This window comes from Sebastes fasciatus, chromosome 18 (assembly GCF_043250625.1).
Source record: "Sebastes fasciatus isolate fSebFas1 chromosome 18, fSebFas1.pri, whole genome shotgun sequence".
NCBI lineage: Eukaryota > Metazoa > Chordata > Actinopteri > Perciformes > Sebastidae > Sebastes > Sebastes fasciatus.
In genome coordinates this window covers 21,512,491-21,525,185 of record NC_133812.1, presented here as the reverse complement: position 1 = coordinate 21,525,185, position 12,695 = coordinate 21,512,491, and the positions used below count along the sequence as shown (strand labels likewise).

The 12,695-nt window shown below is 38.0% G+C and overlaps 2 protein-coding genes across 2 annotated transcripts in view; one reads left to right on the top strand and one right to left on the bottom strand.

Moving 5' to 3' along the window:
• The window catches only part of LOC141756492 (exostosin-1), a 290,084-nt gene that overhangs the window by 150,771 nt on the left and 126,618 nt on the right, over positions 1-12,695 (top strand). The window lies entirely within an intron of this gene.
• On the bottom strand, positions 8,644-11,785 carry LOC141756493 (pteroicidin-alpha-like). The gene is made up of 4 exons (XM_074616246.1): positions 11,629-11,785; positions 11,368-11,441; positions 9,805-9,823; positions 8,644-8,889 (listed from the first exon to the last, which is right to left on the bottom strand). Exons 2-4 carry the CDS (start codon positions 11,438-11,440, stop codon positions 8,793-8,795), a joined length of 189 nt encoding a protein of 62 aa, XP_074472347.1. The 5' UTR covers position 11,441; positions 11,629-11,785; the 3' UTR covers positions 8,644-8,792.

Genomic DNA, 12,695 nt, shown 5'->3' with positions numbered 1-12,695 from the left:
CCTGACTGCGCTCATTAGTGATGCGCTGTTCAGTCGCACCCTACGGTCCGTTATGAGAGTCGATACGCACCGCCAACATGCAAGCATATGCGTTAATCACCTACCCAAACCCGACCCACAAACCGCCAACTTTATGCATTATCGTAGCACAAGTCAGGACTGAGACAAGAAGGAAAGAGACGGACTGAGAGCCGCTGCTCTCATCATCGTCTCATCTTAGTCATGGAAAAAAAGGTTGTTGACGAACATATTTCGTCATAGTTTTAGGTAACGAAATGAACACTGTTTGGAGCTGGCTGGTACTCTTCAAGCGACATTGTGGATTTTCCTGGGAAAGAGCTTTTGGACATTTAATGTTAAAAACAGCAAATGTAACAACCTTTCATGAAATGCTCATGTAACAAACCCCCTTGTATCTATTAATATCTCTCTTTATAGTCTACTTTCATCAAAGTTTCCATGTCCCACTTTTGATCACTGGGGCTCCAATTAAAAGTTTGTACCATAAAACATCAATCTCATCCATTTGCAGATTCCACCAAATACACGTGAAATGACTGGCCTGCACAGTGGAAAAATTAATAGCATGCAGCACAAAAAAACGAAGGATCCTGCACAGTGCAGTTGCATCAGACATTAAGTAGGCTCAGCCATGATGAAAACCAATCAGCAAGCCCTAATTGAACTAAAGAGCATTTGTGTAAGGTGAAACCTTTTTGGTGATTTGGTGATATTGATTTAGTTTAATGGAGACATTTTCAAGTAAAAACCTCTCTACGTGACCACACAAGGATCAAATCCTGTGTGTGTAAGAGCAGAAGTGTAGCTGCACGTCCATCCAACCTGACCTCTGTGGATTTCTTAAGAAATTAACAGCTCTCTAAACTGGCTCCATTCGTGTGACAGTAGAGGTAGTGAGAAGTCTGAAGTCTTTACGTGATGTGGATTGCCAAGAAAACCAGCGTCTCTAGATGATCCCGACAAACGAACAGACAATAAGGGGCCACGAGCTGAGGGGTTTGTGTTTGATCCTGGTGTAAGCCCCGCTCTGCTGTCTCAGAGAATTCAGTCAAGTCTTACAGTAGCATTCAAATCTCAAAAGGACGCAAATTCACAGCATCAGCGAAAGTAGACTCAGTCAACCATCTTCAGTTCGATCCCTATTGTTTCATTCCTTCCTGCTTTAATACTTATGTCTGCCTTGTTATAATACCCAGAATTGTCTACTATGGGTGGATTTTGCTGTTTGAGATGTAGTTTAGTTCATGTTTCACCAGCTTTTTGATGTGATGACACTTGAACAAGCCGTACTGAACTGCACTTCACTATTATGTAGCTGGAAAAATTAGAGGAGCGGGCCAATTATTGACATTATTGGCCGCCAATCACAGGTGCAGTTTTTGAATAATGTAACTAAAAGCCTAATATAAGTTGGTGGGTGGGTAATAACCTTTTAATATTACAATTTTAAGTTTTAAAAGTGAGTTACGGGTATAAAAGTGTAAAAAACATAAAGACAGTATTAACAAAAAAGAAAAACATGCATTATTCAGCATTTTCAATTTAGCATTTACATGAGGAAAAAAAACATCAAAACCACAGCTTGGCACAATGACAAAGCTATTGTGCAATGGATTGCTCAACCTATTTTATATTTTAACTTTTAGGTATGAAGACTGAACAAAATACATGAAGTATAGGCTACTTTATAAGGAGCTGCATTGACTAACCAATTAATCTGATGGTCTTTGAGATATTTTAATTAGTCAGAAATTCCTAAAACTCTTCATAAACTGACTCACCTCCTCTCTAGTCTTACTCTTCAGTGTTCATTTTCTACACTGGCTCCACAACTTGCGACTGACAAACCCGAGCTGCTCGCGGGACTTGGCTACTCTGAACCAGAGACACCAGAAAGCAGCCATGTGAATATCTAATGGGCTTTTCAGAATAATCTGCTGCTGTCATAAATTGTCATGCATCATGAGCAGTTACAACTTAATGAAGTTAGAGAAGAAAATCCTGCTCCAGTGCGAGTGATATCAATTCACTAAATCCCTGCATCTAATTTTTAAAACCACTTACAATTTCAAGGATAAAATAGAGCAGCGGCTGATGACTGACATCAGGATATTGGGTGATAATTGTGATTAATTATTGGGTCAAACTATCAGTTTAGAGGAAACATTGATTCACCTCCTGTAGAACTGAAAAGTAGTTGTAAAAGTTTTCTTCCTTCATGGTCCATGCTGGCTGTGATCAGCTTCGATTCATGTTTATGATTAGAAGTGATTCCAAGAACCCAATTTTCATCCAAACATCCATAGCAAGAAAACTCACACCACTTTTGCAGCTTAATCCACTTCTACACATATTCTGTTTGTTTTTGATGTTGTAAATATACAATATGGCTAAAAATGGGTGCCCTGGTGGCAAAGAGGTAAAATTCCTGCTCCCAACCAGGGTTATTATAGTAAACTAAAACCAAAAATAAGAAGTTAAAAATATTTTCAGTAAACTGAAACTATCTAAAAACTAAGTCCTTTAAGAAAAAATAAAACTACATATCCTCGTTAAAAACTAATATAAATAAAATAAAAATTAACGCAAATTCATTTCAGTTTTAATTGTCTTTTTTAGCTAAAATATATCACTACCAAACAAAGGAGACGGCATGAATTTCTGTGAACACTTGTCATATTGAACCACAGAAATTGAACGGACTTGACCTTCCAGAAGATGGCGCTGTGACACACATCATTGCTTCACATCAGACTCTAAAGTAGAGAAGATTTTAAGGCCTTTCCTTTACAGTTCTCCAACCATGTATTATGTATGTATATATAGCTACATACTTCTGAGACATTATACCTGTCCTGGCCCAAACAAAAACTAAAACTAAAACTAAAACTAAACCTTGGTAAAAAACTGAATCTAAACTAAAACAAGCAAACACGCTCCAAAAACTAAACTTAAATGAAATCTAAAAGTCAAACCTAAAATAAAAACAAATTGAAAATTCAAAACTAGTATAACGTTGCTCCCAACAGCAAAAAACCTGAGGTAGCTGATGGTGCAGAAATGCTTCATATATTTTTAAATACACTGCTAATGTCTCAATTATCATGCACGACCCTGTTGAGTTTGGGAACTTTATAATTTAAGCCATTGAGTTGATGCTACGTCGTCCATTTAGGGGGGGTTTGTGGGAGTTTACTAACACTATATGACTATATATGACTCATCTCTGGGTATGAAGACTTATTTCCTCCCATTCAGCTGCAGTAGGACTTTCATGTTAGCTGCTTGGCTGTAGTCTTTGTGGTTGGCTTGGTGTGAATGTCATACATAAATCAGGATATATGTTGGCTGGTGTCCAACCTGGAAACCCAACATGTACAGTAGACAAAAAAATGACATCCGTGAGATATTATGTATGCCGGAGGGGACCGCCTGCCCCTTTCTCTGTCACCCAAAGACAGTTTTTCAAAGTTATTGCTGTTATTATCCCCAACTATTCCATAACAATGTAGTATTCATTATACACACATACACACCCTCCCATGCTCTCGTCCTTTCATTACAGATGGAGCTGCCACTCTCTGGCTGCTGTCTGCTGGGTTTTAGGGGTTGTGATGCCACTCACTGGCTATTGAATAATGACCCTGAGAGACCCAGCTTTAGCCTAATCCCTACTTGAAAGCTATCCTTCCTCTAATTCAGTGGTCTCAAACTCAATTTACCTGGGGGCCGCTGGAGGCAGAGTCTGGGTGAGGCTGGGCCGTATCAGGTATTCCACAAAAAAAGCTTTGTTAAAAAAAAAAAAAAAATCTTCTCAAACGTCATTATTAACAGTTCTTTAACTTGAATGTGTTCTTCTGAACATGAATGGTTCTTCTGAACATGAACTGTCCTGAACATGAATGGAACATTGAAGAACATGAACGGTTCTTCTGGACATGAACTGTCCTGAACATGAATGGAACATTGAAGAACATGAACTTTTCTTCTGAACATGGCCTCTATTGCGTCTCCCACTTTTCCTGAAATTGTCTGTGCTCGTCACCAACCTTTCTCTTCACTGCAGGCTTTGAAAAAGACATGATTGGGGCTGTGTGACAAGATATATATTCATTCCACTTGGTGTCACTCTGCAATAAAGTTGTGCCTACTGTGTTTGTGTTGCTCTGCAATTACACCACCAAACCGCTAGTTGGCGGCGGCGTCTCTATGAGTTTCCTTCTTCTTCTTCTTCTTGTACTACAAACAGAAACTGAGCGGAGTTGGAGCTAATAACTGTTGAACCACAGAACTTTTACTGACATTACTGCAACGCCGAAAAGAGAAAATATATCTGAGTGGATTTGTGTGAACAAACATTGAAAAGATGGAGGCAGAGAGAAGTAGAACTTGGTCCTGTGGTTGTCCGGGGTCCTGGCCGCTCAGCATCGCTGAGAGACTGGACCAATCACAGCTGTTGCGGTCTGCGTCGCCGCGACGTGTAGTTACATTTCTGGAGAGGTGCACGTCAGGCTACGGCGTCGATTCAACGCAGAAGTACAAATCAAGCTTTAATCAAGCTTATGCGATGTTACACGGGCGCCGCCATAGTTGTTGTGAAATGTTTCTCTGCTTGCATCAAGCCCGGCCGATTGCCCGCCCCCAGGAGCCATATACCCCACTGTGATTGGTAGGTTCGTTCAGCTCGGGCTCGCGTAACAAAGGGACCTTCCACACACAACGCGGCAAAGTGTCATTCACATAAAACTCGCGGGCCGCACTAACATTAAACTTTCATATCAAGGGGGGGGCCACAAAATATCGTCTTGCGGACCGCAATTGGCCCGCGGGCCGCGAGTTTGAGACCCCTGCTCTAATTCAATCACTCTTTAAGCCCTCGCTGGAGACAGACGAGTGCCGCATAACACACACACACACACACACACACACACACACACACACACACACACACCTGGATTAATGCAACCAGACTTGAGTGGCTGTTTCAATAACATACTAGAACTGAATAATGACACAAGCTTCAAGGAAATCAGGACATAACATTTAAAACCGGGGTTTTACTGCTTACAGTGGCATTGATTTGAGGACAATTTCTCTTTCCGGATGGCATTTATCCACTTCTACAGTTTTTACTTTTAAAAATTCAGAGTCCTGCAGTTTAATGTATCCTCGTATGAGTTATTTCTAATTTTTCTTCTGTTTCCCCTACCAATGTCCAGCAACACGTGACGCACTTGGCAATTTCCACTCGTTACATGCATACAGTCTTTTCAAAATAACCTTCCGTCTTCACAACTTGGTTAGGTTTAGGCAACTAAACTAATTAGGTTTAGGAAAAGATTGTAGTTTGGGTTAAAATAACTCCGGAAGTGGTGTAATTTAAGTACGGAACTTGCGTGACAAATAAATCAACGTTGACTTTTGGTTTCAAACGGGGTATGAACACCGTTCTCCTGGGTGAAAGTTTGGTGTTTTTTGTTTATTTTTTGTTTTTTGTTTATACTTCCTGGTTTACGATTACATCACTCACCACTGCCATTAAAAAAGTAGAGCATGGATTTAATTGGTGGAGGTATTTTGCTTGGGGGGAAGGTTATTACAGTAGTGTTATAAAGTTTATTAATATTGAACATGACGCGTTTCCAAATTGCACAGAATTCAACAAAGCACTACATTGGATCCCCAGCAATACACCCGCTAAGTGTCAAGTTGATGGGATGAGCAGTTCTCCAGATTTGCGAAGGACATCCCCACAGACAGCGATTCCTTGCTTTAAAATTGCATGAATTCTAGATCATGTTTTCAAATCAAATACAATATATATGTTATGGTTTGAATGCATACATTATAAAATATATAAAAGGTTGGATATTGAAACAGATTGCATACTGCAGTGTTGTATTTGTTATAAATAGTTGTGCTATTATAACGTTATTGACCTAACGGAGAGAGAGTCCATATGGCAGGAAATTGTGAGTGTTTTTCAAAGTAAAGCAGCAGATGTGGTGCTCTAAATCAACTGTGATTGGAGCGACAAGCATCAGCATTTATGGGATATACAGTATATCCGCATTTCATCAGCATGTTCTGAGGAAGCTATCAACAGACCTGCAACAATTTATTTAATGTTAAATTTAAACAAGATTACATTTTCCTACATAAATAGTTGTTTTTCTGTTCGCAAACATGAACACGGACATTGAAAGAGAATTTGAGTGACCTTTAATATTTTTTTCCACAGTAGCCCATTAGACCCCAGTTGAGTTCCATGTACCGTAATAACATTTCAATAAGAAACACGGGAGATTGGAGCATTTACAGGAACAATATTTAACTATATTCAGGAGGCTGCCTTTCAAATAAATCAACTTGTAAGAAACTCTGTGGCAATAAAACCATCTCAGAAATAAACAGAAACCAACAGACACATGTCACTGAGATATGGAAGAAACATACCAGGACAAACTATATAAATGTATTCGTGTCTGCAGCAGTTGTACAGGCCTGGTGGGCTGCCAAGCCAACATCAACAGCTATTTAGATCCAACAGAAAACATTTTTGATGCGTTGTCTGAACGCATGTTACTTTCAAACAGCCAACAACAGCTGTCAGTGTGTCAGTGTGCTGACTTGACTATGACTTGCTCCAAACTGCATGTGATTATCATAAAGTGGGCATGTGTTTCAAGGGGAGACTCGTGGGTACCCATAGAACCCATTTTCATTCACATATCTTGAGACCATGCCAGTTTTTCGTGCAAGTTTGGACAAGTATTTAGTTAGTATGACATGGTTGGTACCAATGGATTCCTTGGGTTTCTAGTTAAGCACAAGTTTGGAGCATTATTTAGCCTCCTTCCTCCTTCGACAGGTTAGTATAACACCCTTAGGTTTTCCAGTTTCATATGATGCCAGTATAACTGAGCCCACTACAACCCCCGAAAGATGAAGATGAAATGTAACTTTGACAGCCCTAGATTTTATATAACATTTTCTGTATTTTAGCATTCCTAATCACCATGTAGTAAAGCATCAAAATACTACAAAATGTCAACTACCTTATCCAGATATGTGACAAATTAAAGATAAAACCCATCTACCCCAAAATGATGATTTCCTTTAAATAAGACAAGGGAGAAATGCTTTGGTGTATTGCAATGCAGATTTATTCCAAATGACTGACATTTCTTTCAAAACCAATTAGGTCAATGTGAAAATGTTTTCAAGCAATGGTTAGCACAATCAATTAATCAATACATTGTTATGTTGAACAGCAAGAAGCATTTCTTTTCATGTAAAACATGAAATTCTTTCAGATCAGAGACTCAGGCAAAAGCTCTCTCTCGGTCAAACGCACGTTGGTCCAGCTCTTGCTGATCTGCCATGTCGCGTTGTTTCTGGCCGAAAATTCTGGTGGGTGGAGAGACAATTGGGAGAGTTCAGCTTAAGAATATAACAACTAAGGTAAAAAAAACAGTTATATTATATCAGGTTGTTGTTTGTATCAAGTATCAAGCACAAGTCCTTACCGATGGATCGCCACGATAATGTGGTGGAAAAAAGCCTCCCCGGGTTCAGCCATGAGGACGACCATTGACAACACAAGAAAGAACGTGATGAACCTCATCCTGAAAAACAAGAATTAAACACACCACAAATGTTTAGACTGCTTGTGTCGTGGATATAGCAAAAAGTAAAATAATGTAGACACTATTAATATTCGGCATACGTAAGTGAAGGAAGATGAGATACTTACTTCTTTCCGCTGACTGACGGTGAAAGTCAAAAAGCTGTTTTCAAAGAGGACTAATGGAGCAGTGTGAGATCTACAGGTGGTGTAAGTCTCTGTGGGTTGGCAGATACCCGTCTCTTTTTAAAGAGAGGGATAGCTTCCTTTTCTCATTCTTTGTGCAGTGTTTTGCAATACAGGAAGGGAAAACAGACACCATGCTCACTCCTTTCATCACTTCTTTGCATTCAGTTTTTTTTATACTTTAGTTCAACCCAGAGTGTCAAAAACAGTAAATCATCCTAAATATGGAGAAAATTGCTTATGTTTTCTCATTATATGTTCACGTCTTTAAAGAATTTGGAGAATATTGTATTTCGTCTTTAAGTCATAAATACTATTTTTGGATTTTCAACTAGTTTGTGAAGGTACTCTTCAGCTAATTTTGTCTTCTCTGTGATGGCTAGGCTGCTATAAATCACCACATTTATCACATATATTTATTATCTCCAGCTTTATACATGTTCTCTTTACTCTAAATTATAAAAAAATATTGAATTAAATATATTTAAAATAATTAATTTGAATTTCTGTTTTCTTCTTTTTTTTTTGCCAGAGCATTTGGTTTATTGATTGCTGTCGGGATGTAAAGAGAATTTCAACAAATGTAACAAAAAAGTGCTTCTGCCTACCTTTGCTTTAAGTATTATTACAGGAAGAGCAAACATAGACTCTCATATAATTTGGGAATTATAGATAATGGATCTAATCTCTACCTCAAAACCAAAGTTGGTTCACTCTGGGCTTCACTCCATCACTTCCTTACAGCTGATAACATTTTTAATAAAGTAAAACCATGTTCATTATAATTCAATTTTTAAATAAGAAACATATTTGACGTTTTTCAATGCAAATTTATTCAGACATTCTACCGAATGAATTTTAAAAAAGCGTATGTATTTTCAAGAAATGGTTGCAGCAGTTGATATATTCTGAAACAAGCATATCTTTTCATATAAAACATAGCTTCAGGGTGTCCCACTCAGGGTGTCCCAGCGTCACCAGGCTGCCCCGTGTAATCAACTGAACGTTTGTCGAGCTGCTCCTGCTGATCGTCCATTTTGCGATCTCCGAAAAGGCTGGTGGACGGAGAGAAGATTCAGCAGCAGAACATAATATTGTGAGAAGTTGAAGTAGTAATAGTAGTGTTTGTTTTAGTATTATGATATATGAGAAATACAGAAATGTATCACAATTACTTAAATGCTACTTTAACATTAATATTTATATGGGCTGTCAAAGTTAACGCCATAATGACACGTTAATGTAAATTTGTTTTAACGCCACTAATTTCTTTTACGCATTAACACAACTTATGATTTTTAGGTTGTAGCTGCCTCCGTTTTAAAGCTAGAGTGGAGATACTGGTATCGTATGAAACTAGAAAAACCTAAGGACTCCATTGGTACCAACCACTAAATAATGCAAAATGTTGGCGACAAAAAACTGCCATGGCCATTATTAAAGGAGTCCCTTGACTTGAAAATGGGTTCTATGGGTACCCACGAGTCTCCCCTTTACAGACATGCCCACTTTATGATAATCACATGCAGTTTGGGGCAAGTCATAGTCAAGTCAGCACACTGACACACTGACAGCTGTTGTTGCCTGTTGGGCTTCAGTTTGCCATGTTATGATTTGAGCATATTTTTTATGCTAAATGCAGTACCTGTGAGGGTTTCTGGACAATATCTGTCATTAATTTGTGTTGTTAATTGATTTACAATAATAAATTTATACATACATTTGCATAAAGCAAGCATATTTGCCCGCTCCCATGTTGATAAGCGTATTAAACACTTGACAAATCTCCCTTTAAGGAACATTTTGAACAGGAAAAAAATGTGCGATTAATCATAATTAACTATGGACAATCATGCGATTAATCGTGATTAAATAATTTACTCAATTGACAGCCCTAATATTTATTATAAAAATAGTAGTATAGAAGATGTAAAAATAATGATAACAGTGGTAGAAGCATAGGTCCTTACCTTTTGACAAAGTGGCGGACTAAATAAAACAGACGAGAAAAACATGATTACATTAAATCAGACCTAGAAACAATGATGAACAAAAAACATTAGAACAATAACATCACTAATACTGCACACTCAGCCACTGAAATCCTAAAACAAGACTTTGACAAGACTATAGATATGCTATCTTCTGGAGCCAGAGATATTGTGTACAATAGTTAGTTAGTTAATAATTAGTGCTGACTGATGAATTGTATTTTCATCGTCATCGGGACACAAACATGCGCGATGAACACATCGCATAAGACTGAAGTCTGAAACGCGATGATCATTTTATTTGAGGATGGTTACCAAAACTTGTTATTAAACGGACCCCAGGGTCAAAGTAAAGTAACGTTAGTATATATTATCAAGCTGCATCCTCTTCCTGCTCTGTGTCTGGGCTGTGAAGCTCTCCACATACACAATCGGAGTGAAGTCAGCGAATAGCTGGAGACAGTGAAGTGAACCAGGTGAAGTCGAGTTGACAACTACGCTCGTTATTGTAAGTAAGTGTAATAAAACCGTAAACCTAAAGTATAAAGCCAACACTTTATGCAACTGTTCAACAAGCATAAATATTATGTTAACATGTAGAAAAGCGATATTTCAATCTGCTCTGTCCGCAGTCTCTCATCCACCGCCGCTATGTTAACACAAGGACAGCGCGTAGCTCGGCTAATAACGAATAGTTACATAGTGTTTTTGTTAAGTTGCCTCTTAGTGAACAAGGTTGGAGGCCGTCTTGGTGCAGACTACGGAGCCTCTATGTTATTATCATAAATTACAGTGCAACGTAACCCTCGACTACGCAAGCTAAAACAAAAGCTCTCTGTATGTAGTCTAACTGTTTAGCTTAGTTTGCCACATATCTTAAAATTCTTGTAAACTGATCTGCTGGCTTAGAGTTTAAGTAGTTGGCTAAAGCTTGAAGTCCCACATGCAAACACTTAATTTGGTAAAACTGCTTTTAGTTTTTTCGAAAGTATCGGAGTACCAATCTTATACCACTGTATTATTAATAAGCTTTATGCCTCACTGTCTGGAAGTGACTGGGAGGATTCTTTTATGTGTAAGGCAACATCAGGCTTGACTTAAACTGTTTTTAACTCTGTTTCCTAACTTTATAAAACAAAATGAAATGTATTTCTGTTATTTTTGTCGCTTTCACACCATCACTGGGAAGTTTCTTTACAATGCATTCAACAAAGTAATCTGCTTCTTTGAATTGTGCTTTCTTTTTGATTGGCTGAAATTGATTAAGTTGGTTGTGTTATATTTTGCAGTGCTACTAGCACCTCTTGAAACATTGACATTGCAGATTTGGCAAATAACCATTGAACTTTAGCGTAGGATCACCTCCAAACAGCTGCCATGTTTGTTGCTACTGGATTCTGTTTTACTCTCGACATCATTTAAAATGAGGGCGTGCCCTCAATGATTCCTCAAGATTTAAATAAAGGCTGAATGAATGGATATGTTGTGTCAAAATATTTTCTATTAGAAGGTCAGTTGATTCCATGACTGTATTTAAAGTACCCCAAAAAGCCTCCCCGGGTTCAGCCATGAGGACGACCATGGACAACACAAGAAAGAGCGCGATGCACTTCATCCTGAAAAACAAGAACCAAACACACCACAGAGGGCACAGATAATAACTTTTAAAAATGCAGTTGTTTTTTTACCACTGTTATCATCAAAGCTTTAAGACACAATACATACGGCAACAGTTTTAACAGATGTCTAACAACTGTCTTGCTCAAATTCTTAGTAAATGAGGATTAAATATTTAGTGCTTACCTTTTCTTGAGTCAAAAGTCAACAGGATGCTGTGAAAGAGAGCAGTGTGGAGTAAATATCTGTGTTGGTACAGTACAGTACATCCACGTCTCCTTTTATAGCAATGGATGTTTTCCTTTACTCATGGTTTGCCCAGTATTTAGCAATATAGGTTTGTAAACCAGACGCAGTCTCATTGAGGTTTAAAATGCTGATCTGTAATCTTACCAACAAAACGGAAATCATTCCACACTGGGCCTCTTTTTTTCATATTTTTTGGGGGGCGTTTTATTTTAGTTCATCACAGTTTATCTCCAGCTTCAGTAGATTTCTCTTTACTCTAAATCAGAGGTTTTAAACTGTGGAAGAGATGAGGCAAAGCTACAGCATGAGTTGAAAGGAACAGGTGCACGCCGGTGTTCTAAAAACAATGGGAAGTTAGTTATTGTAGTTTGACCCGCTTCTGCTCATCATCTGCTGCCACTTCTTTGCTTACAATATTGTAAAATATTGTAAATATTGAAATGTTGCTCTTAATAGAAAATTCACAGAGAGCATCTGTCTTTCTGAGTTTTATTGCAATAAATATAGTGATGCACCGATACCGGAACGGATATCGCACTGATACTGACTCAAATAGCTGGATCGGATATCGGTGACAATGGGGCTGATCTATTAAATTCAATTCTATGTTCATATACATTATATACTGGGGTTTTAATTCCTGTTTACGTTTTGACCAATTTGTTGAATTGTAATTCCTGTTTATATTGAAGATTTTTTTATCAAGTTGTTAGAGTATTATTTATTATTTTGATAATAAATAACAATTCAGTAAATTTACAAATTTATTTTATGTATTAAATAAACATTTTGTTTTACAAAGTTGAGAAGGGATGTTTAAGTCAAGCCTGAAAGCCTTACACATAAAAAAGAAAAGATTCCGTTCACTTCCACACAGTGAGGCATACAGCTTAATAATTAAACTCTCTCAATCGTACTCGGGCAGCTTGGCGGAGGTCTGCGCTCTCCGAGTGCCATTCTAGTTTTAGAATGTATCATCAATCACAATAATATTTATGTTTGTA